This window comes from Giraffa tippelskirchi, chromosome 5, assembly GCF_054371585.1.
Source record: "Giraffa tippelskirchi isolate mGirTip1 chromosome 5, T2T-mGirTip1v1.2.pri, whole genome shotgun sequence".
NCBI lineage: Eukaryota > Metazoa > Chordata > Mammalia > Artiodactyla > Giraffidae > Giraffa > Giraffa tippelskirchi.
This window is the reverse complement of record NC_137279.1, coordinates 167,722,564-167,747,763: the sequence shown is the minus strand read 5'-3', so window position 1 is coordinate 167,747,763 and position 25,200 is coordinate 167,722,564. Positions and strand designations below refer to the sequence as shown.

Below are 25,200 nucleotides of genomic sequence, written 5' to 3'. Positions count from 1 at the left end.
AGACGCACTTGGTGGAAGCGGCCCGCTCTCCCGCCCGCCCTTCAGGTGCTAGGGCCTGGAGGGGGTCCGGTTCCACTTGGGAAAGCTGGGAACTAGGAAGCGTCGCGGGCTAGGCACCCCGCCTTCCCAGTATCCTAGAGAGGGGTAGAGGCGTGGTACGGTGGCCCCGCCAGGACGGAGAGGGGTGAGGGGTCTGTGCGGCGTCTCTTCCTCCGGGGGAAGTGGGGCTCAGCCCGGTCCAACGCCGGGAGAGGCAGGCCCTCCCCTGCCCGCGCCTGCCGGGACCCTACGCCTGTGTCCGGAGGAGGCCGGCGTCCAGCAGATGCACGCGGGGGGGTGGGGGCGGGGGAGAGGCGGGGAGGAGAGAACCCACAACAAAACTTGCGTCGGTCGCCGAGCGCACGGCTCGACTTGAATGGAAGGAGCCCACGCCCGCGGAGCGCAAACGAGACTCCGGAGAGCGCGGTCGGTCGGCAGGGCGCAGCAGGTACCGGGCACGGGGTGGCCGGGTGGGCCGAGGGCCGGGACCTGGCTGGGCAGCGGACTCGGACTTCCCGCCCTGGTGCGATGGCCCCAGCAGCTGGCCGGGCGGGGCCACGCATCTCGCCCCCTCAGTCAGAGCCCTACACGGAGGGCGCAGCCGGAGAGCTCTCCCTCAGGGGGCGCGACCCTCCGCGATCCCGACCCGGCAGGGGCCTGTTCTCATCTCCGGTGGGAGGCTGGTCCCAGCCCCGGCCCCTCCCGCTGCGCACATCTGGAAAGAATCTGCGGGCGGATGGGAGGGCGGAGTGGAAGGACGCGGGCCGGCGACAGGGAACGTAGGGGGCAGGTGGAACCGGGGAGGGTAGAGGAGCCCTGTACTTGGAGCCTGGTCGCTGAGTATGCCCGTGTCTTTCCACGTCAGATCATCCCAGGTAGCCCACTCTTCGACCCCTTTACAGACAGAGAAATTGAGGCCTGTAGCTGGGCAGAGATCTGCTCCCAGGACGCGCGGACAGGTGAGGCGGAGCCCGCGCGTCCCCGTCCCAACCCGCTCTGGGCTTGGCTCCTCAGCCCTGCGCCGCGCAGTCGCTGAGCCAGAGCTCTCAGCTGGGGGCCTGGTGTGTCTGTCTGTCTATCCGGCTGCCTTCCCGCTGGGAGAGCGGGACTGAGAAGGGGGTTGGCGGATGGCGGCGGAGTGCAGGGTCGGGGGCGAGGCCGGCGCGCCCCGGCGAAGGCGCTCAAAGCTCCCAGGCTGCAGGTCCTTGAACCTCCAGGCTGGCCTGGGCGGGGGATGCGACCCGGCATTAGAATACCTGATGCGCCGTCAGGTGGAAGAGGGGGCGGCGGCGAGCTGCTGGTGGCCTCCGGGGCTGGGGCTGAGGCTCGGGGTGGGCGGTAGCTGCAGCCTGAAGTTCAGGAGAGGAGCGGACGCAAGCGTGCTTGCGGCAATGATCGTCCGGATCCGAGTCCGGGATGCACAGAAGGATGCGCGCTCTGCTGCTTGCAGGGCATCACGGAAAGATGGAGGGCCACACAACCTGGAGCGTCTACCCTTGGACTTCAGGCTGGTCCGGGAAAGTGATGCTGTGGTCAGCCCAGCTATAGAAGGCACCACTGGGAGCTCCTGGGAGGTCATGTCCCCTTTTAGGGTCCAGGGCCAGCCTATTCAAGTTAAGAAATGTCAGATTCACATGAATGCTTTCACGAATTCTTGAGGGAGCATCTTTGTCCCTTTGATCTGAACCTTGGGACAGAGTTGACATAATGGTTGCACCTTTAGGCTTGGTAGAGTCCTGCATAAGAGCTCTGACCATGATCTGCTTAGAAACCTTGATAGCTCCCTATCAGCAACATCAGCAAGTGCCTGATGCCCTTGGAAACTTGACCCTCCCTTCCCTGTTTACCCTTCCTTAAACACACCTCCCTCTTCACCCTCCTCACATTGTACCTTTGCTCATGGCTTGCTCTCTGCCTTGAGTGCCTTTTCCTCCCCTTTGTCCACCAGGAGAATCCCTACTCAGTCTTCAGGACCAGCCCAAGGCTCTGAGCAGGAGTCAGAAGACACAAATTCTAATCCTGGCCTTGCCTTTAAAATACTAATCAGTAAACTGAGGAAATCAGACTAGATAATAATACTGTAAATATTTCCAACTCTGCCTTTCACAAATACATTCCTTCATTCAGCAAACATTTCCTGAGCACCTGCTCCTTGCCTAGGGAGTCAGGGAAAGCTCAGTTGAGCCCTGAAGGGTGCTGCGGGAGCATCACGGAACTCCCTAACCCAGCCAAGGTGCAGGAACGGCTTCCCAAGGCAAAAACATTAGAGTAGCAGCTTGCTGGGGATGGGCAACAGTGGGAGCCTCTTTGTGCTTTAGTTTTCTCCTCTGTGAAGTAGGAAGATTAACTCTTAGTCTTGGGATTTCTGTGGTAGTCAGTAAGATACAGCTGTTGGGGCCCAGCACAGAGCAGATGCTCAGCAAATCTTAACTGAATTTGAGTGCAGGAGGGAGGTGGTGCTAGGGGCTGAGGATTGACCTCCTGATTTGGATCTCCCTTCACCTTCCTTCTTCTAGTCCTGCCTTAACCCCTCATTTAAGCAGTTCTGGGCCTTAAGGTTTGGTTCCTGGGCGGGCAGGGGGAGGGAGGGGTGGGTGGGTGACAGTGGGTTCCAGCTATTTCCACAATAACAGTAACCCCAAGTATGTTGCATTTGCTGGGTGCCAGCATCAGCTGGGCACGTCTTTTCATTGACTCCACATGAGGAGCTCTTATCTTGTTGCCTAGACTAGTAAACAGAGTGAAGCGACTCATCCAGGTTCACACAGCAGTTCAAATTAGAACAACTCCCCTAGACTGAACTGTCCCTCTTGCCCAACAGTGTGAGCTGTGCTCGTCAGAACTGCTCACTCTGGGGACTTCCAAAGCCTCGAAAGGTTGTTCTTCCACACACAGCTCCAACATGGCTCAGCACAATGAAGGGACTTGGGGGCTTATCTTGCTCCACATTCTTAGAGAAACAAAACAAAAAAATGGACACTCAGATGGGTCAGTGATATCACCAAAGTCACAAGCAAACGAGGTGGTGGAACTGGAGCTACCCAGGATCCCAAGGCCCTGAGGGTGGCTGGCCAAGCTGGAAGAAGGGGGACATAGAACAGGGGCCACCACTCTCCAAGCCCTGTCTGTTATTCCTCCCACTCCCTGGAAACCACCTCTTGCTCTCCATCCTGCAGCTCAGCAGCTCCGTCCACCTAGACCAGTCTTATTATCCCTTGCCTGCAGCACTGCACAGCCTCTGTGAGCTTCCCGCTGGTCCCTCCATAAGCCTGCCTATGCCACACTCCAGTTCTTCAATAACCCTTCATCTTTCCGAAGATAAGGGATACTCTTCCTAATCTGGCTTTCGACTTTTTTCTTGGCTTGGACCATGGCCACTGTCCAGTCCTCCAACCCCCACCAGATACTCTAGTGAGCTTTGTAGAGGTCACATGAGTGCTCTTGCCCTAGGGCCTTTGCACACACTGACCCCCTTGCTTGTATCATCCATTTCCTTTTGCCTGATAGTCATCCTTTGTGGCTAGATAAAGCATTGCTTTTCCTTGAAGTCTTCTTGGCCTCGGACATACTTAGGCCTCCTCTGGGCCCCTGTGGACTCTAGGTTCCCTCTATCACACCTCTAATGACACTGGTATTATAATACTCAATTTACACAAAATGTCTAGACCAGCACTGACCAACAGAAATATGAGAACCACTAATGTAAGCCATGTGTGTAATATAAAATTTTCTAGAAGTCATGTTAAAAAGAGTAAAAGGAAACAGGCAAAGCATTTTTTAAAAAATTAATTAATTTATTTTTACCTGGAGGATAATTGCTTTACAATATTGGGTTAGTTTCTGCCGTTACAGCAACATGAATCAGCCATAGTTATAAATATGTGCCCTCCTTCTTGAACCTCCCTCCTACATCCCACCCTGTCCCACCCCTCTAGGTAGTCACAGAACACTGGGTTTGAGCTCCCTGCGTCATATAGCAAATTCCCACCCTGCTCTCTATTTCACATATGATATTGCATATGTTTCAATGCTCTTCTCTCTATTCATCCCATCCTCTCCTTCCCCCACAGTGTCCACAAGTTTGTTCTCTATGCCTGCATCTCCATTACTATCCTGCAAATAGGTTCATCAGTACCATCTTTCTAGATTCCATATATATGCGTTAATATATGATAGAAACAGGCAGAATTTTAATAATTTAGCTCAAAATATGGTCATGTAATACTATAAAAAATAAATGAGATATTTTGTTATTAAATTAATGAGATATTTTCTATTTTTTGTACTGTTTGAAATCCATATATACTACATTTTATACTTACAGCACCTCTCAGTTTAGTGTAGCCACATTTCAAGTGCTGATAACCACACGCAGCCACCGTATTGAGCAGTACCCATGTGAGGTTTTTAAGGGCAGCAGCCATACCTGAGTCACTTGTTTGGGTCCTCAGTGCCCAGCTGTGCTTGGCCCAGGGAAGGGCTCCGTGGCTTTGTGGTTAAGACCCAGGCTGGGAACTTGGCCTTGCCACTTAACAGCTGTGTTATATTGGCCAACCCCGTTGGGCCTCAGCTGCTTATCTATAAAGTAGTGGTGATAACATTTTCAATCTGGTTCATAATGTTAATATAAATTAAATATTTGTATAGATACAGTGTACAGATCCTTACAGATGCAAAACTGAAGGTGAAAGAGGAGAACTAGCTGGTCTAGTGAGTGCATAAGATTTGTGGGGAGGATCCTTCTTCTTGGCCTCCTGCCCTGATTGAATCTGGGGCCTGGGCCTGTGCCCATACTTCACCTCCCAGAGTTTGGATCTGCAGTGGGGTCAGACAGGCGGGCAGGCAGACTAGGGAGATTCAGGTCTAATGCAGGTGGCTCCAGAGGCTGGAAGGTGTTGAGATAGCTGGGGGGTTATAACGGGCCCTGGGAATGACGGTCACTAGACTGGCCAAGGATTTATTGCCCATTTGGCCAGGGCATGAGGCAGAGGCAGTGGTAGGGCAGGCAGGGCCAGGCTGTAGCACACATCCATCACTGCTACTGATGGAGCCTGGGAGCCGTGTGTGCTTGGGCCCCCTGGTTCTCTGCTGGTTCTCTGCCTCAGAGTCCTGAGTCTGCCAAGGCCTTGTGGACCTACCTATGGGGTCAAGCTAGCCTGGCTGCCGTCCCTCTTCTCTCTCCTCACAGCTTTCTTTCTGGGGCCTCATGTACCTTTTACAGGGCTCATGTAGGCTGGTGGGCAGTGGTTATTTTACTGGGGTCTGCTGCCTCCTGGAGACTAAGGGCAGGGACCTTAACCACTACCTGTATTCCCCGGACCTAGCACAGGGCTGGAGGCAGATGGGGCCTCACCTTCGAGAGCTGGCTGAGCCAACAAGTGAGGCAAAGCAGTATCTGAAATACCGCAGCCACGGCGCAGCAGAATTGACTGAAGAATGGAATGTGCAAATCTTCAGTGAGGAGATGGGCCTAGCACTGGACAAGAAAGGCACAATCAGGAGCTACGAGCTGGAAGGGGAAGAAGCAGGGGGATTCTGAAGCGGACAGTGTTGTGGTTGGGACGTCAACAGTGCCCATGGATCGGATATTAGTGGTGGAGCTAACTAGCAGGGAGCTAATATTTATTGAGCACTTACTGTGTGCAGTACATGCATCCCACTGACTCTCACAGTCTCCCCAGCAGGAGAGCTCTGTGGCCACCCAGTTGGATGGGGAGGAATGTGAGGTTTAGAGGGTGGCAAAGCTTGCCCAGAGTCACAGGACTGATGAGGACCAGAGCAAAGCTCACAGCCCTGGCTCTCTGGCCTAGAGCATGCCTGCTTAACCAGACATCAGTGTCATCATCAAGCTCCCTGTTTGCTTAACCCTCCCAGACCCAGCATCTCGTCAGAGCCTTCTAACCACTGGGCTGTGATCCCTGGGCTCATGGTGGGAAGAGATGCCCAGGCGGCAGAGTGGGTGCGCCTAGGCTTGGATGCCTGTCGTGTACCTGCATTCGTAAGCATCACAATAGTGAGAGCAGCCTCATCACCCAGTGGGTGCTGGGGGCTTTGCATCTGCTCTCTTGCTGACTCCCTCCAGGAGTTCTGAGGTTAGACCTGTTATCTGCATTGTAAGATGAGGAAACAGGCTCAGCAAGGTCAGAGCCACCAAGCAGTAAAAGGGGACCTAACCTGGGTGTGTATGATTCCAGAGTCCATGTACCAGAGCTACCGCCTGTCCCAACTTACCACCCCCCAGAGATGTTTGCTAAGTGAGTCTCTCAAAGGGAACTCCAGGGACCAGCCCAGAGCTAAACCATGCCCATGGCTGCCTGGATGATGGAACCCCAGCATCTTCCTCAATGGCCTAAGGCCATCCCTCTACCTGCTCCTTGCTGCCTTAAGGGACCATGCTGGGGAGAGGTCTCTTGCAGGTGACAGTGATCACATGAGCACCACAGGTCCTGGTGAGGACAGCTGAGGGTGCAAACACCAGAGACAGGACTTGAGGGTTTTTCAGGCAGTAGCAGCTCCATTCCACTAATGACTACTCTGTGCCCAGCATGCAGGGACAGAGAATGGCTCACAACCCTCTGTGGGAGAAACACAAAACATCACATTTTTAATTCATGCCAAGCCGTGGGGGAACAAAGTGAAACAGAGCCCTGGGGCATCTCATATCCCAGGGGACCTGACACTGGCATTAGTTCTTGGAGAAACTGCTGATTGCTCAAGAGGGGGCGGGGGTGGGGGGGGTGGGGGCTTCTAGGCAGAAGGAACAGCACATGCGAAGGCCTGGAGGGAAGAACATGAAACAGACAATAAACGGGGCAGGTGAGTGTGGGAGCTGGAAGAGAGGCAGGGCCATGTCCTGAAGATCCTGGAATGGCAATCTGAGGTGCTGGGACACCTCAGACCCGTGGTGTCCCAGACCTATTGCTGGCCCACCATGACCTGTCGCTGCTCTACAAAGGACAAGCCCCCCACCCAGCGCTGCCTGTGCCAGGACAGCGAGAGCTCAGCAAAGTCCAAGCCAAGCCCTGCAAGTCCAGGGTCTTCCCAGGCCTCAGGTTTCCTTTCTGTGAAACCAGGGTACAGATCCATTGAGGCCAGGCCCAGAGAGGGTTCTGGGAGGTTTTGCAGACCTGCTTAAGGGCAGGGATTCAGCTCATCTGCCCCCCACCCCCACCCCTGCACACGGCTCCCCTCACCCCGCAGCCAGAGGGCAGCACTGATAAGGGGGTGTGGGTGGGATGGCTGCAGCCAGCAGAGCTGGTGTGTGGGGAGGACAGGGTCCAGAGGGGCTCTGCCCTGTGGCCTGGAAGGCCCCAGCATGAGTTCCATGGGCCCTAGTCCCTTGGCTGCGCTACCAGATAGGTTAAGTCAGCCCCGGCCTCCTGGTGAGTCTGAATTGACCCCTCCTGCAGGCACCATGGCCCAGGGCTGGGTGCTGCTCCTCCTGCTGCTGTTGCCGCGGCAGCTGGGAGTGGTGCTCGCCACGAGGGCCCCGGGGTTTGGCCGAAGCGGCGCCCGCAGCCTGAGCCCCGAAGAGAATGAATTCTCGGAGGAGGAACCTGTGCTAGTCCTGAGCCCTGAGGAGCCCGGGCACGGCCCAGCCACCATCGACTGCCCTCGAGACTGCGCCTGCTCCCAGGAGGGGGTCGTGGACTGCGGCGGCATCGACCTGCGCGAGTTCCCGGGGGACCTGCCCGAGCACACCAACCACCTGTCCTTGCAGGTGAGGTTGAGACGCTGTTCCAACGGTCATGGTCATCGGTGACACACCGGTGACACAGCCCTGCACAGGGTGGCTCCCATCCCGGAACCACCCCCACCTCCACCACAGTCCTTGCCCATGGCCTCCCATCCTCCAGACGCAGGGTGCTAGGGCAGGTCAGACAAAAGGATGGCTCCACCAGGGGCATCCCGGCTCTGACATCCCGTGCACAGAGCACTGTGATGTTATGACCTGCTTTGTCTCGTGGGAGGAGTCTGGGCTGAGGCTGTCAGTAGAGTCAGCACCTGTCTGAGATCTGACACAGACCTGCCCTCAGCTGACCCTCTGGGAAAACAGGGTACCTCAGACACCATTACAGACCAGGAAAGTGAACACACAGCAGACCCCCGCAGAGCAGCCTGGGGGTTTGGGGGGTCCAGTGCTCACCCCAGCTGAGGCCCAGTCTAGATTTTAGAACCTCCAGAAGTGGGACACAGGATTCCAGATGAGAACTCTGGGGGCACTGATGCGACCATAATCACCCTCGTGTATCCCTGAGGGACAGGGACCTGTTTCCAAAGGAAACCAGACCCAGAGAAGGACAGTGACCAGCCCATGGTCACACAGCCCCCATGTGTCTGCACTGGTGGTGGTGGGAACCCAAGACCAAGGTAGCCCCTGAGGGAAAGAGACAAGTTGAGGACAAGACTTATTGTTGGTTCATTCACCAAGTAGCTCCTGTGTACCAGCTCTATGCTTCTGGTCCTGTGTGGGCTGGTGGGCAAGTAGGGAGGTCTCGGACATGTATTGCCTGTGAGGTGCTCACTGTCTGTCTGGGAGGCAGAGACCTAAACAGGTAGAGAGAACAGACAGAGATGGAAGGACTAGTGCTGTGAGGCCAGAGCAGCTCCTAGTCCAGCCCCCAGTCCAACCCAGGAAGGCTTCTGGAGGAGGTGCTACCTGATTCAGGTTTTAAAGCATCCCAAGGGGAAGGGGGCTCCACTGGGCCAGGAAACAAAAGTGGGTTTCTGGCTTGGGGAAGGGGAGAATGGCCTGGGGACATCTGTCACTAAGCGGGAACAGTTCTGGAGGGAAGACAGCATTCTAAGTTTGACCTGCCTGTGGATATCTGTGTGTGTGTGTGTGTGTGTGTGTGTGTGTGCCTGCACTCTTAGAAGGGGGGCCCACACCTCTGCTGTGGTTACTGCTGTGCCTGCAACACCCACACCTGGGCCTGGCTCAGAGCCAGTCCCCAGGGTCTGTCCACCATGGGGCAGAATCCCAAGGGAGGGGCCCAACAGAGGGACTGACTCCTGGGAATGGACTGAGGTGGGTGCAGGCCTCTAATGGAGCAGGAGCCCCGGGCACCCCCTTGTGTTGCCTCCTCACCGTCCCCACCTCTCCCTCCTAGAACAACCAGCTGGAGAAGATCTACCCCAGGGAGCTCTCCCGGCTGCATCGGCTGGAGACACTGAACCTCCAGAACAACCGCCTGACTTCCCGAGGTGAGGGATCGCCCAGGGCTGGGGGCTGGGACCCCAGACAGGAAACTAGGTGCCTAGGGCGAAAGCCCCGCCCTGCAGACCCTGGCATGTGGGAAAGAGCAGGCCTGGGCTGGGCTGGCCTCTGGATCCATGGCAGGTGCTCCCTGTGGTTGCCTAACAGCCTCCGCTGGGTGTTTCTGAGACCGGCAAGTCTGATCAAGGGAGAGGCTTCAGAGCAGCTCAGACTCCAGCATCCGAGGAATCACAGAAGGCCTTTAGAATCAAAGAGTGTAGAATCCTCAAATTTTAGAAGTTTTTTTTCCTGATGATGAAAATAGTTTCTAATTACAGTAGAAAATTTGGAAATATAAAAATTAGAGTACAAAAAACCCACTCATTATCCTGCCACTGCCACCTGAAAAGTGAAAGTGAAAATCGCTCAGTCATGTCCAATTCTTTGCGACTCCATGGACTATATAGTCCATGGAATTCTCCAGACCAGAATACTGGAGTGGGTAGCCTTTCTCTTCTCCAGGGGATCTTCCCAACCCAGGGATCGAACCCAGGTCTCCCATATTGCAGGCGGATTCTTTATCAGCTGAGTAAGGTGAAGTTCATCACTATTGACATTTAGGTATATTTCTTTCCATTAAAAAAAAAAAGCATAATTTACATACCATAAAGTTTATCCAACTTAAAGGTATAATCTGATGAGTTTTTATAAGTTTATATGTTGTACAGCCATCACCACAATCCAGTCCAGTCCTTTTTCTTTGTGTTTTTAATTCATAGCTATACTGATACTATCCATACTATAACTGTTATAATTGCTTTGTTTCACTTAGCAGCTAGCTCAGCAGCATTTCTCATGTTGCTGAAAACTTTCCACGGCCATCATTTGACACAGAGTATTCTGCAGAGGGATGCTGCACAGTTTATGTAACTGTTCCCTCTTGTTAGATAGTTGGGTGAGTCCCAGCATCTGAGGGTCTGGGAGCTCAGAACCAAGTGTCAGAGGCCGACCTCAGGACTGGAGAAGGGCCAACCTGGCTGGGCTCCTGGTGACAGCTGAGTTCTGACACCACATCTGCCAGATGGGGCAGGAGAGGGCCAGGTGCAGGGCAGGGATAGGAAGGGGCTCAGAAGCCATTGCCCTGGCTTACCCTGCCTGGGGCTGGGTGTGAAGATTCTCTCTGACCCTCTGGAGCTGTCCCCAAGGGCGCACTCCTTCTTGGCAGGTCCTCTGCCCTGTGGCCTGACTTTTTTGGGTGCCCACTCCCACCCAGGCTGCCCTGAGTAGGTCATCTCTCAGCGGACACTTGCCATCTGCTTTTCTGAGCCTGGGCCTCTGAGAGTGGGATTTGGGGGTGGGGGGGGCAGTTTGGGCAGGCCTGCTGGGACTGGCTGGGTAGGGTTCAGAGCCGCACCTGCCCCAGGCAGTGCCTCCCTGTCCTGGCAAGTGGGGTGGGTGTGGGGTGGTCAGTGCTCACGTGCTCCCCTGTAGCGTCTCCTTCATCCAGGGCTCTGACCGATGCCTGTCCTTTGAAGGGCTCCCGGAGGAGGCATTTGAGCATCTGACCAACCTCAATTACCTGTACCTGGCCAATAACAAGGTGAGGGGCCCGCAGCAGGGCAGGGTGTCTGGGGCTCAGCTCAGGGAACTTTCACCAGGGCCTCTTTTGGGCCAGCTGTGGGGTTCCTATTGCTGCTCAGACATGGTCCAGACCCCACACTTTAACACAGGGCTTCAGAGTGGTCAGATGATAACCGAGGCCAAGGCCTACATCAGCGTAGTGGGGTGAGAGCTCATCCCCATGGGGAGGGGGCATTGGAGGGCTTCCTGGAGGGATAGCATTTGAAGGGCCATGAAGGATAATGGGATTTCAACCAGAGGCCTCAAGGGGGAGGGCACCGCAGTAAAAGGAACAGCATGAGTGAAGGTACAAAGGCACTCAGCCTCACAATATTTGGCCTGTCCCAGGGCTCTGTCCTGGCTCTTCTCTCTAAACTCCCAAGGTGACTATCTCCTCCTTGGTCTATAACGCCCATCTACATCAAGGCCACGTCCAGAGGCAGTCTCCAGGCTTTCCCCTACTCCCACGTGAGACTCAAAGATCCACCTGCCTGCTCAGCATCTCCCCTGGATGTTTGATAGAAATAGAACTACCCGCTCCCACCACAGTCCTCCTGTTGTCTCCCCGTCTCCGGAAGGGGCATCTCCAACTACCTGCAACGCCACTGGTCAGAGCCATGAACCCAGGAGTGCTTCACTCACCCACATCTGCTCTCCCCACAGCTCCCCAACCCCCCGCCCCGCCCACCAGCACAGGACACCCCACCTCCTCTTCTGCTGCCCCTTCTCCTCAGAGCAGCCAGAGGGGTTTTCCTGAAACCCCTCACTCTAGCCTCTACATCATCTTGTAGAGGCTAGAATCTTGCCTCACTCTAGCTCTACATCATCCCCTCCCCACTTAAAGCCCTCCCACAGCTTCATCCTCTGCCCAGGAAGAAACCCACACATCTCCTTGAGGCCTGCAGATCTGTGTCCCTGCCCCTCCTGGCTTTCTTAACTTATCTCCCCACTGGCTCCCACCCCCAACCCTGGCAGACGCCTCCACCATGGGCCTCTGCTCGTTGTCCCTGCTGTGTGGGTGCTCTCCCACACAGATGGCATTTAGAGTGCTGTCATCTCTTCTCCAAGCACCCCACAAAGTCGTTCATTGTCTTCAGTCTGTTTGAATTCCCGGCCCAGCAGTGATCACTCTCGATGCTTTTATTCCTTGTGTATCATCTTCTCCACTAGGATGTAAGCTTTTGGTGTGGGTGGTGTGGGCAGGGATCCGTGTCTTTTTCCCTAGGACATGTCCAGGGCCTGGAACTCTGCCTGCATATTGCAGATTTCAGCGAGTACTGTTGAATAAATGAAGGGTGGATACCGTAGACTGGGGCTGGATAAGTGTGGGTGCTCACTGTGCCTGCACAGAGGGCCAGTGTCAGGGGGCAATGAGAGGAGAGGCCAGGAGAATGGGCAGGGGACAAGATGGAGAGATTTGAATGTCAAGCTCAGGATTATGGGGAGCCATGGAGGTTCTGGTTTTGTGTTATTGGGGACTTTAGAAAGATGGCTCTAGTTGCAGAGAGGAGACAAACTGAAGGGGCTCAGATGAGCAGCAGGCAGTGTGACTCTGTGCCAGCCTCTCACCCTCCACTGGTCTTTCTACCCCAACTCTTGCCTTTCCAGCTGACCTTGGCACCCCGCTTCCTGCCAAATGCCCTGATCAGTGTGGACTTCGCTGCCAACTATCTCACCAAGATCTACGGGCTCACCTTTGGTCAGAAGCCAAACTTGAGGTCAGAGGTCAGAGGGGGACCCTGGGCTTAGGTTGGGGGAAGGGGAGGAGCTGAGGCAGAGGCTGCAGGCCCTGAGTGGGGTACAGGCAACCCAGAGAGGAGGGATGGGCAATGCAGTGCAGCCCTGAGGCCCCATGCTCAGGGCTGAGGTGACAGACACCCAGGGCTGCAGGGGCACAGGGTCTGGAAGGCTGACCCCTAAAGGAGGACGAGGAGTCAGTCCAGAGGCAAGGACAGAGGGTGATGTCTGGGGAATTGTGGGGAGCAGGTGAGGGTATTTCCCTCCTTGCCTAGATCCTGGGAAGGGAAGCCTCTTCCAATAGGCAGAGCTGCCCTTGCTGAGAGCTGCTCTGGGTGAGGCCCCACAGCACAGGTATGTGAGCAGGGTGGGGTGGTCCTGGGGAGGAGAAGGTGCTAACAGCCTCCAGTGCCACTCTGTCCCTGAATCTGTCGCCTCGATTCTCTCCATCCCCTGGAGAAGCCAGTGCTGCTGTGTATGGCTCTGTCCCACAGATGAGAAGACTGAGGCCCAAGAGAGGCCATACAGCAAGAACGACTGTATTGCCTATGGATTTCTCTTATTCGTTGTCTTCTCTCCTTGTAGTATGTTAGCTCCATGAGGGCAGGGACTTGTTGGTTCTGTCCACTGCTGTATCTTTAGGATCTGGAACAGTCCTGGCACATAGGGGCACTTACTGTATGCTTGTGCTGGGCAATGGGGACAAAGAGGTGACAGGGACAGGCTCCATTCTCAGGAGGTCCCTCAGAGCTCAGAGCCAGCTGTGTGGACAGGCCGGGACTCCAGGGCTGCAACACTTGGGGAACAAGTGAGAACCCTGAAGGTTATGGAGAAGCAGGGACTGGGGATCAGGAAGTGGTGTTTCTTCCACTAACTTGTGGGGTGGTTCCTTCGTCTCCTTGGCTATGTAGGGGGAACTGGATTTGGTGGAGTCTGAGGTTGCTGAGATGGGAGGAGGGTACCCTGGGCCAGAGGCCCAACCTGAGAGAGGTCTGGAGGCTCACCAGGTGAGCTGGTGTGGAGATGGTTGAGTGAGAACCTGAGCCTCACCCCTCAGGTCTGTGTATCTGCACAACAACAAGCTGGCGGACGCCGGGCTGCCGGACAACATGTTCAATGGCTCCAGCAATGTTGAGATCCTCATCCTGTCCAGCAACTTCCTGCGCCATGTACCCAAGCACCTGCCACCCGCCCTCTACAAGCTGCACCTCAAGGTGGGAAGGAGAGGGCAGGGCAGAGCACTGCCTGAGCAGGTGGAGAGCACAGGCCCACATGGGCACAGTCATGAGGCTGCGGGGCCTCGGGCATGAGCCGGGGGGCACAGAATCCACTGCAGAGAAGCAGGCAGAGACCCAGACACCTGGCCATCAACCCCACTGAGTACTCTAGGCCTGGGCCCCCTCCCCATGGCTCCCCCAGACCTCTCTCCATATCTTATCCCAAGGCTGTGTCCTTGCCCCTTGGCTGTCCCTCATACCCCCCTTCCCACCCTCCCATCTCTCAGAACAACAAGCTGGAGAAGATCCCACCAGGTGCCTTCAGCGAGCTGAGCAACCTGCGTGAGCTGTACCTGCAGAACAACTACCTGACTGATGAGGGCCTGGACAATGAGACCTTCTGGTGAGCCCCTGCCTGGGCCTCAGTGTGAGCTCTGCACTCAGGAGGCCCCTCCCAGGGCTCACCTGGCCGGGTCCTTGCCCGCCTGCCCCTGGCCAATTTTCTCGGAGAAGGAACTTTAAGGCTTGTGCCTTTACTGACACTTCTGTCCTGAAGAATAGAGCTGTGTAAGTCCTGCCCAAATTCTAGTAAGGCAAGGAAGTGTTTGCAGAGGCTGGCTTCTTGGTACAAAGTAGAAACTCAAGCATTCTTGTTGAAGGCAGATCTATTTTCAGTTTTTAGGCCCAGACTAGCCTAAAAGGACAAAAGGCTTTAAACAGTTAGTCTTCAAACAACTCCTGTGTCAGAAACCATGCTAGATCCTTCTTACACCAATGTATCATTGAATCAAGCCACTGAGAGGCTGGGAGAGGACTGAGTTCCCCAGGCAGTTAGTGGCAGAGCTGGGATGAGTTAGAGGGAAGTCCCCTGCCACCTCCCTTGGGAGTAATGTTGGAAACAAGTGCCACGTGGGCTCCTGCCCACCGACCTAATCCCCGCTTCCCTCCAGGAAGCTGTCCAGCCTGGAGTACCTGGATCTGTCCAGCAACAACCTGTCGCGGGTCCCGGCGGGGCTGCCGCGCAGCCTGGTGCTGCTGCACTTGGAGAAGAACGCCATCCGGAGCGTGGACGCGGACGTGCTGACCCCCATCCGCAGCCTCGAGTACCTGCTGCTGCACAGCAACCAGCTGCGCGCGCAGGGCATCCACCCGCGGGCCTTCCAGGGCCTCAAGCGGCTGCACACGGTGCACCTGTACAACAACGCGCTGGAGCGCGTGCCCAGCGGCCTGCCCCGCCGCGTGCGCACCCTCATGATCCTGCACAACCAGATCACCGGCATCGGCCGCGACGACTTTGCCACCACCTACTACCTGGAGGAACTCAACCTCAGCTACAACCGCATCACCAGCCCGCAGGTGCACCGCGACGCTTTCCGCAAGCTGCGTCTGCTGCGCTCACTGGATCTGTCCGGCAACCGGCTGCACACCCTGCCGCCTGGGCTGCCACGCAACGTGCACGTGCTGAAAATCAAGCGCAACGAGCTGGTCGCCCTGGCGCGCGGGGCGCTGGCCGGCATGGCCCAGCTGCGGGAGCTCTACCTCACTGGCAACAGGCTGCGCAACCGGGCCCTGGGACCCCGTGCCTGGGCCGACCTCTCTGGTCTGCAGGTGAGGGAGCAGGGCCCTGCCCATATAGGGTACTACTGGTCAGGCTGCCCTGAGCCCACCCATCTGCTGGGCCCTGGTGAGAGGGGAGCAGGAGGGCAGGGCCTCTAGAGAAGGGTCTGCTGGGCAGCCTGGGCATTAGAGTATGGAGCCTGGGGCATGCCAAGGGTCTGGCAGGCTCATGGTACAGCAGCGCAGGACAGAGTTCAGCTGGCAGGCAAGGCAGAGCTTACCACCTGCAGGGACAGGCTTGAGGAACCCTGTAGGGACAAAGGGAGGTCATGGCTGCAGGTTGGGGGGGGGGGCATTGTCCAGGAGGACTGAAGGACAGGGACAGTTCAGGTGGCATGAGAGAGTGGAGCTCACCCACCTGTGGGCACAGGATGGGTGCCTGGAGAAGGCTGGGCTTGGGGGAGCAGAGGGTGGCAGGTGCCTGAGGCGGGCTAACCTCACCGGGCTGCAGGGTCTAGAGGAGTGAACTTGAAGCTTCTGGGACTGTCCAGTGGCTGTGGCTCCTGTAGCCACAATCCCAGACAGGAGGGCTGTCTGGCCATGTGAACTGAGCCTCCTTGGTTACAAATGAAGCCTCCTGACCCAGTGAGGGGCTGAAAGGGAACTTCATTAAGGAACCTGGGAGGCTCTGCTGTTTTACAAGGCCCCCTCTCCCAAATGTCCTCAGGCCTTGCGCTGCCCTTTTTCACAGGGCTCTGCTCAAATATCACCTCATTGGGAGGTCTTCCTTCACTGCCTTTCACCTTCCTCTGCTTTGTTTTTCTTCATAACCCTCTTCCCTCTGACAGTAGGTCATCTGTTTACTTGTTTGTTTCCTGCTCTTCCTGCTAGAACAAGGCGCAGGTGTTTTAGTCTGTTGTGTTCACTGCTGGACCAGGGCCCTGGTTGTGGGAGGCACACAGTACACGCTTGTCAGGGGAGCTGTCAGGGTGGAGATGTCTGAGGGGAGTGCAGGGGAGAGGCCCTGAGAGTGGGAGGCAGGGAGGTGGGTCTGAGCCCTGAGGGTGAGTGGTGGGAGGCGGCTGGTTCCTACAGGAGCAGCCAGGGTCTCTCCCCACCCAGAGAGCCCTGCTGAGTGTCAGACACCAGGGTCCAGCCACCTGTGCCAGTCTCTCTTGTGCCAGTTCTTAAGGGGCCCTAACCCCATTACCCTCTCCTCCACACCTGCTCCTCCTGCTGCACTGGCTAACTTGCTGAAGGGGGTGACATCCACCTGGGTGTCCACAGGAAATGTGGATGCTGCCCTGACACCCTCTTTTCCACGCTGTCTGACCCCCACTGCCCATTGTTACTAAACCTGCCCACTCTATCATGACGTCTCCCCATCTCTCCACTTCTCTCCATCCTACTGGTCAAATCAGAAAGTCAAGTCACCCCCATTTCTTCCTGGACCTCAGCTTCCTAGGAGCACTCCACTCCTATATTCCACATGCAATCAGCAGGTATCTTGAAAAACAAACAAACAACAAACATGCTCACTGTACAGCCACCCAGAACACTTCTGTGGCTCTCCTTTAGAACCCAGACCAGAATCCTGGCCGTGACCTTCAGGGCCTGGTCTGCCTCTGCTCCCAGCTGAGCTTCTTGGCTTCCCAGATGCCCTGGACTTGGTTTATACCGTCCCCTCAGCCAGAAGGCCAGTGACACCTACTCACTCATTCATTCCACAAGCTGGTACCGAACCCTCACCACATGCAGACACGGTTCTAGAACTGAGGACCTAGAGGGGAATAAGAGAGATCCAGGGTCACTGCCCTCCTAGAGCTTATCATATAGCTAGGACTCAGCTCAATTGTCACCTCCTCCCGGAAGCCACCAACGATGGGCAGGTTAAATGGCTGTCTGGGTGAGTCCAGTCAGGGATGGATTATCTGGTGAAGATCTTCCTCAGCCTGTTGGATCTTTGTACAAGCAGGTGCTCTCACTGCTCCAGAGCTCCCACCTGTGTTGGCTGCCGTCTACTCCCCTGACCCCACTCGGGCTGGATCGGGACCCTCCCCCGGGCTCCCTTATCACAGCCCGGTTCCACTGCTGTCATCGTCAGATTGTTGTGTCCATCTCTCCTGCCAGCCTGGCTTCCCGAGCACAGAGGAAGGGTCTCAGTGGATCCCATGTCTCCAGTGTCCATGGGCACTGAGGAGGTCTAGAATGAATGAGGAAGTACTGGATCCGTGTGGAAGGAACTCAGTGGGGAGCAGGGAGCCCTGCTGGTAGAGAAGGTGACAGGGAGGCTCCCTAGGGTACCTGAATTGTGTGCTTCCCTGAATCTGGAATCTGAATTTATGGCCCCTAGTTCCCTGGCCCTGAGCCCCAGCCTGTCAGGGTGAGGAGGGAGCTTGAGATGATGGAAGCCCACCCGTGGCTACACAGGTGTGTATCAGGGCAAGGGTGCTGACAACCCGAGATGCAGGCAGTGAGCCAGGCCTGGGCATGTCCAGCTCTCCTTCCTGCTGCGGCTGTGCTCTGCTCCCTGGGAAAACCACCCTATTTCCCTGGCCACCTAGGCCTGTGTTGACTCTGACACTGACCAGCCTGGGGCCTGGTTGCCATGCCAGAGTCACTGTGGGCCTTGAATCCTGGCCCTTGGCCTCTGTCCAAATGGCCCTGAGATCCACAAAGGAGCAGCCCCACCCCCATCCTCATCTGGCAAAACTGGGTTGCAGTTTAAAGACTGGAGGACACCTAGTCCCTGACCTTCTGGGGTCTCTAGTCTGAGGGAGGTGACAGGTGTGTTAAGGAGGGAGGACTTTAGCACCCAGACACTGTGGCCATGAAATTATGTGGCCAGGTGGAAGGAGGAGGGTAGGATATACACCAATTAGAACAAGGATTCGGGGTCATGAGCCCCGGCTTCCAGCCTTTACGGGCCCTATGGCCTGGGATGGATCTCTGAACCTCTCTGAGCCTCTGTTTTCCCATCTGGAAATGGGGATAGTAATAGAGCCCGCCTCACGGGGTTATGAGATTTAGAATGCTCCTGGTCAGTGGGAGCTTGGCAAGCTGTCAAGTGCAGTGACTGCCCTGCTTACCCCTGCAGCTGCTCGACATTGCCGGGAATCAGCTCACGGAGATCCCCGGGGGGCTCCCAGAGTCGCTGGAGTACCTGTACCTGCAGAACAACAAGATTAGTGCCGTGCCTGCCAATGCCTTTGACTCCACACCCAACCTCAAAGGGATTTTTCTCAGGTAGGAGGCACTGCCCCCGCCCCTCAGGGGGCTGCCCAGCTCCAGCAGGATGGTCAGGGCCCATGGGAACCATTCGCAGGTAGAGGTCAGTGCTTGAAGCAGGTCAGTGCTTGAAGCAGTGCTTCCATAGAGCAGAACCCTGGTTACATCACAGAGCCCCACTGAGCTCCTATTCCCTTAGCTCTCAAGGGTGGGGACAGTCCTGGCCAGGCCTGGTGAGGTTCACTGGTTTGTGAAAGGGCTTTGGAAACTTTAAAAAGCAGAACTTGTGGGCTTTCTTGATGTTCCTGTGGCAGGAAGGGACCACAGAGAGCATCTTCCCAATTTACAGCTGGGAAAGCTAAGGCCCAGAAAGCACAGGTGACTGCTGTGCCCACAGCTGGACAGGTTGGGCCTAGGCCTCAGACCCAGGATAGCAAATGTTCAGGTCCTTGCTGGGTTCTGGGGGTTTAGGATGATTCAGGGGACTCGGCTCCCCAAGGAGACCAGAACCAGAGTGGTTCTTCCCACCATCCCCCTCCAAGTCAGACAGATCAGAGAAAGGCAGCATATGTACTCCCAGGGGCTTTGTGGCCCAGAAGGCCCAGGCTGGGTGACATCGGGGTACAGTGTAACCTGTGCCTTGGCTCCTGCAGGAGACTGAGGTACAGAGATTTGAGGGGGCCTGAGATCAGAGCCCAGCCTTCCCCTTCCCAAATGCAAGTGTGTTCCCAACCCTCTGTGGCCCTGGCCTTGCCTGTGCCCCTCTACACCCAGCACCAAGGTGATCCCAGGCTGGCCACAGAGCATCCTCAGACCTCCAGGTTAATGCCAACGGGCAGTTAAGGGGGACTTGCCTTTGTCTGCCACCACCAGATCATAGTAAGAGCATATAAGGTGGAGGCCTTCTCTCCTCTGTACGGGGTCACCCTTCCCCGCTGCAATAGCCACACAGAATAGCTCAAGCCCCCTGTGGTGGCCTGGACTCCTAAGCCCCCTTCTTTTGTGCTTGCTACATGTCTTCCTGGAGGGCCTGTCCCCTCCACCCCACTTTTGGGCTGGGTCACTGTGGGGACACTGTCGGGCTAATGGCACAGACCTCACGTGGGTGCCCTGCACAGGTTTAACAAGCTGGCTGTGGGCTCCGTGGTGGAGAGTGCCTTCCGGAAGCTGAAGCACCTGCAGGTCTTGGACATAGAGGGCAACTTTGAGTTTGGTGACGTTTCCAAGGACCGGGGCCGATTGGAGAAGAAAGAGGAGGAGGAGGACGATGACGACGAGGAGGAAGAGGAAAGGCGGTAGTGACTGGGTGAACCGGATCTGACATAGGTGGGTGGTCTGTGTGGGGCGCCCTACCCTGCTTCACCACATTCCTGCCCCTGACCCCAGTCTAGGGTCTTTCTGTCCATTCTCCGCCCTCTGTACGCTGCTTCATTGTTCATTTTGCAAATCTGTTAGAGCTCTCAGTGTGCCCAGGCCCTGGGTGCGAGATTGGGGATGACAGCATGCCAGCAGGAGGCTGGCCCGTGCCAGGGCCTCCATCCACAGTGATGTGTCCCTGATGGGACACACCCAGGGACTGGGAGGGGGGAAGCAGGGAATGGATATGGGGGCCCACGAGGAGGCTACTGCTGCAACCCAAGCCAGAGATGCTGGAGGTGGGCAGTGAGGATGCAGACAAGCAGATGGGCCTGAAGGGAGGTCTGGAGGTGCAGATTTAAGGGGCCCAGCTAGCCCTGCTGGACATGGGGTGAGGGAGAAGACAAGATCCCAGTTCTAGCCTGGAATTCCAGGTGGGCGATAGTACTAGGAGGAGCAGGTCTGGTGAGGGGAATGGTGAGTTTGGAGGGCACTGGGGAGCTGCCCAGGGTGGACTGGCTATTTGGATTGGGAGCTCCAGAGTGAGGTCTGGCTGGAGAGGGAGGTCCAGGAATTGTTGGCCTTGAAACAGTCCCTGAGGCCACGAGAGGCTGAGGGAGCTCTCCAGGGAGAGAGGGGGGAGGTGGGTGGCCAGCTGGAGGGAAGTGGCAGGAGGAAGGGGACAGAGCAACAGGGGAGGGAGGCAGATCTGCAGACAGCCCAGGACAGAGGGTCATCACACGTGCACACAGTGCACCAACGTGCACACACTCACACTCATCTAAACATGAACACACATGCACAAAGCGGACACTCAAACACACACCACACATGTGCACACACAGATACACTTGCATATACTTTATTGTGTATTGACAGATGCAGGACAAGCGCACCATTGCATGTACACATGTGAGCATGCATGTGAGTACATACAGGCATGCCTCCCCAGGCACATATGCCCTTGTGTGCACATGTGCACACACGTACACGTGCATGCCTGTTGTGCATCCATGCACAGGAAGTGGAAGGAATCAGCTGTGTGAGCGCAACAGAAAGACTGATGGAGCTGAGCATGGCCACGGACCCACTGGACTTATCTACCGGGAGGTCACTGTGACCTTGTGGGGAGCAGCTTCAGGGGCAAAAAGGGTGGAGAAAGTGGCTGGAAAGGAGAGGGTTCAGGGAGTACAGACAAGTCTGTCAAGAAGTTTGATTGTGAAGAGATGAGTGAGGCTGTTGGTGGGAAGGATGCATGAAGCTCAGGCAGGGTTCTGTTCAGGCTAGGCCTTTTTTAAGCAATGGAGCTGGTTTGAATGCCGATGGGGAGGGGCCCATGTTGAGGGAGGAGTTAAAGGCATAAGAGAGGAGAGCTGGGTGTAGCCACACCTGTGCAAGCAGGAGGAAGGACTGGCTTGGGCAGGAGGGTCAGTTCTCCAGAGGCTACAGTCACATGCAGGTCAGTGGCTTCGTGGCTGGATGTGAAGTCACACCCACCCGATGCCTTCAGCCTTCTGGTTTCTCTGTGCAGCAGGTACTCAGCAGACCAGGGTGGGTGTGGAGATGATGGCCAGTTGGATCCTTCCATGGCTGAGGTTTTGGCAGGAGTGTGAGACAGGAAGGCAAAGAACAAGGAAACTGAGGGTGCTGGCAAGAGAGAGGCTGCCTTGCAGATGCTGGGGCTCAGGCTGGAAAGGGAAGGGGTGCAGATGGGAGGGGTTGGTCTCCTGGGGGAGGAGGTTTGAGGGTGGGCACGGTGGTGGGGAGTAGCCAGGAGGGGAGGTGTGGTCAGGAGAGATATCAGAGTAAGCCGAGCTGGGGGTCCAGGGGCCACTGGGTCACTATTAGGATTTGAATTGAAGTAGGGTCTGAGACAGAGAGAAGTCTGAGTGGGGTTGAGGATCCTGTGGGTGGAGGGCATAGACAGGAGGGAACAGGGGTCTAGATGATGGCAGAGAAAGGAATGAGTGTGCTGGGCTTGCTACCTGATTGTGGAGGGCGGGCCCAGAGGCAGTGCTTGAGAGTCACCTTTCTTGACTCCTGGGCCCAGGGGCGTGAAGGTGGAGCCCCTTATCTTCATGCATTGTCCTCTGGCAGAGCCAGGGGTCAGTGACTGGGGTGACTAGCCATTCAGTGGGGGTGCTGGGGCCCTCAGGAAGGCACTGTGGGTCCTGGGGTAGAGAGAATCTGCCCCTCTGGAGGACATTGGCCACAGTCAGCAGCCCCAGGAGAGGCCAAAAGGGTCCAGAGGTTTCCAGTCCACACCAGACCCCCAGGAGCACCTCCCAGTGGGCGCCCCCCACTGGCTCTGGACTCCCAGGGCAACTCTCCCTTAGGCCTGCAGTTGCTTGACCCTGCCAGGGCCCCCAGCTCTAATCTTGGCCCCTGCTGGGCTTGGTGGGCAGGTCTGCCTTGGCCTCCCCTGACTCACCCGCGTGTTCTGCAGGACGACGGACCGCTGGAGCCTTTCTGCAGCACGTGCCTGAGCCCTGTGCGCCCCCATTCTGCCTTGCTCACAGACACTCCCAGCACAGTGCCCACCAGGCCCCGCTCCACACACAGGCTGGACCCAGTCTCCTCTCCCCACCCCTTCCTGCAGTCCATCCACAGCCAGGAACCCACACACAGCCAGCAGCACAGCATCCTCCAAACTCTGCCCCATTGGCCTCACACTCAATGCTGCCCTTAGTCCCCGAGTCCTGCACACGAGGCAGAGTATGACCAACACTCATGGGTACCTGCTCCCTGCCCCGTGGACACATGTACACACACACACACACACACACACGAGTCACATGCAAATAGCTCTTCTCTGCCTCTGCCACCAACAGCTCTTGCCCCAGCCAGAAATGGCCACCTCGCCGTCTGTCTGTCTGCCCCCTCTGTCTGTCCCTTGGAGAAGACACAGAGTTATCTCCACGCTGTCTGCGGCCAGGTGCCTGCATCCTCTGGAACTCACAGACTGGGTTTTCTTCCTTTCTCTCCATTTGGGGAAAAGAACCTTCAGGACTGCTGCCTTGGCCCACCGGTCATGCTCCCCAAGGCCGGGGCAGTCATTCCCCGCCAGGCCCTGGCTGGGCCCAGACACAGCTTTGATAGATGAGCCCCACTGAGGCCAGAGGGAAGGTCTGAGACTGCTGGGGTCTTAGGCTGGAGCTCAGCGGAGATGGCGGAGCTGGGTGGAGCAAGAGAGAAGGGCCCAGCTGCACCGATGAGAGAACTTTTTCATTCTTTGGGCCTGAGGGGAGTTCTGGGTGCCTTTTTTTTTTTTTTTAATTCTTTTTTAAGAAAAAAAAATGATAAAAACTTCAAAGCTGATTTTTCTTGTTACAGAAAAACTAATATAAAAGCATTACCCCTGTCTGGCAGCCTGTGGCCGTGTCTGTGTGTGCTTCCTGCCAGGTGCTGGGCTCAGGCCTAGCCGGCCGGAGCAGAGTCCAAGCACTTCAGCACCTTCTGACCAGCAGGAGTCAGCGCAGAGTTCAGTTCTGGGGGCCCACAGAGTCATCCCATAGAAAGAAGTCCAGGGACGCAGGGTTTAGGTGAAGGTGAGGAGGCCTGGAGTCATGTGCAGCCCCTCAGCTGGGTGGGGGTCAACAGGTTGGGCCAGGACCACCACACAAAGCCTGTGAGCCCACTCTGTGATCCCGAGGGGCTGAGCATCCAGGCAGAGGACCTGCCGGCTTTGGGCTGCTAGGAGCTCCTGGGCACTGAGTGGGCGTGACTGATGGGGTCCGTCCCATAGAGGACACTGGGATGGGAAGGGGGCTGGAGGCAGGCCTGGGAGCTGGAGCAGAGCCCACCTCAGGGCCGTGGTCCCTGCAGGCTTGCCTGGAGGTGGCAGACTAGCTAGTGTGTCACCATCTCCAGCGGGGCCAGAGCTGGGCCAGAAGAAGGCAGCCCCTAGCTCAGAGCAAAGAAGAACGTCTGCCAGGCAGAGCTGCCACACAGTGGATCAGATGCCCCGGAAGTGGTGGCCCTGCGCCACTAGAGGTGTGTAAGCATGCTGCTGTCGAGCCCAGTAAAGAGCAGCTTCCTGACCCGTGTGGAGCAGATGCCATTGCTTAAAGAGATGTGCCACAGGAAGGTGGCCAGTAAGGTAGGCCTCACCATGGGGAGAGTTACGCTAGCTGGACATCTGATCTGTTATAGGTGATTAGGCCTTAAGGAAGGAAGGATGCCCCCAAGGTGGATTCTACAGCCTCTAGCCTTATAGTGGGAGGGGGAGCCTAGAGCCCTTCCTGGACTCCTCAGACTATGACCCTGGGAGGAAGATGGAGGCAGTTCAGGAGCGGGGCCTGGGAGGCAGGTGGCTGTTGTTCAGCTGACTCTTGGCGACCCCATGGACTGCAACACGCCAGGCTTCTCCACCTTCACTGTCTCCTGGAGTTTGCTCAAACTCATGTCTATTGAGTCGATGATGTGGTCCTAACATCTCATTCTCTGTCGCCCCCTTCTCCTCCTGCCTTCAGTCTTTCCCAGCATCAGGGTCTTTTCCAATGAGTCAGCTCTTTGCACCAGGTGGCCAAAGTATTTGGAGTTTCAGCTTCAGCATCAGTCCTTCCACTGAATATTCAGGACTTGATTACCCTCCTGATTCTCTGACTGACCCTGGAAGGCTCATCCCCTCCCCCAGCTTCATAGGCTCCATGGTGCAAAACCCTGGGGCTGCATCTTCCCCCCAAAGTGCAGCCAGAGCAGGCTGTGTGGCCAGGGTCTTCTGTCTCCCTTGCGAGCCTCCTGGAGACACCGTGAGGCTGAGGAGAGCGAAGGAAGGAGAGTCTGAAAACTTCTTGAGCACATCCCCTGCTTAAAGCAAAGCATTCACAAATGGGAGCCAGACTGGCTGAGGAAATGTGTTTCTTTTGTGAGAACTGACCTCAGGGCCCTGCCTGTAGAACCCAGGATATGAGCAGAATGGTCTGTCCACACCATGGTTCCCAGACAGGCCCCTGGGCAGCCCAGTGTGTGCTCTGCTTCCTGCATGTAATGGCTCATGCAGGCCTGTCCTCACTCTGGCCACCAGGACAGGCTCATCTGCACTCTGGCTGCCCAGGCAGGCCCATCCACACACTGACAGCCCAGACAGACCTGTCTACACTCCAGCTATGCAGACAAGGCTGTTTACATTCCGGCTTCCTGGACAGGCCCGTCTGTACTCCGACTGCCCAGACAAGCAAGTCTGCACTTTGCCTGTATTAACCCAGTAAAGAAATGCTGGTTTGGGTATGGTCACTAAGCCCCCAAGAC

At 56.4% G+C, this 25,200-nt stretch overlaps 1 protein-coding gene across 4 annotated transcripts; it reads left to right on the top strand.

Annotated features, from left to right (window-relative positions):
* PODN (podocan) lies at positions 1–23,318 on the top strand. 4 transcript variants are annotated; one of them, XM_081485268.1, is made up of 12 exons: positions 1–487; positions 905–998; positions 7,449–7,759; positions 9,150–9,243; positions 10,771–10,835; positions 12,464–12,573; positions 13,650–13,806; positions 14,097–14,212; positions 14,760–15,417; positions 18,464–18,612; positions 19,713–19,920; positions 22,397–23,318. In XM_081485268.1, exons 1-11 carry the CDS (start codon positions 416–418, stop codon positions 19,891–19,893), a joined length of 2,007 nt encoding a protein of 668 aa, XP_081341394.1. In that variant the 5' UTR covers positions 1–415; the 3' UTR covers positions 19,894–19,920; positions 22,397–23,318. The 4 variants fall into 4 exon arrangements, with proteins under 4 accessions (XP_081341394.1, XP_081341396.1, XP_081341395.1 ...); XM_081485270.1 differs by having other exon boundaries at positions 26–487; positions 942–998; XM_081485269.1 differs by lacking the exon at positions 905–998 and having other exon boundaries at positions 169–487.
* Positions 23,319–25,200: the final 1,882 nt, after the last annotated feature.

What these genes read in the sequence shown, in the direction of transcription:
- PODN (XM_081485268.1), top strand. Translation starts at nt 416, where the DNA reads ATGGAAGGAGCCCACGCCCGCGGAGCGCAAACGAGACTCCGGAGAGCG. An exon ending in CAACCGCCTGACTTCCCGAG is followed by an intron (nt 9,244 to 10,770) that starts GTGAGGGATCGC and finishes TGTCCTTTGAAG; the next exon opens with GGCTCCCGGAGGAGGCATTT. An exon ending in TCTACAAGCTGCACCTCAAG is followed by an intron (nt 13,807 to 14,096) that starts GTGGGAAGGAGA and finishes CCCATCTCTCAG; the next exon opens with AACAACAAGCTGGAGAAGAT.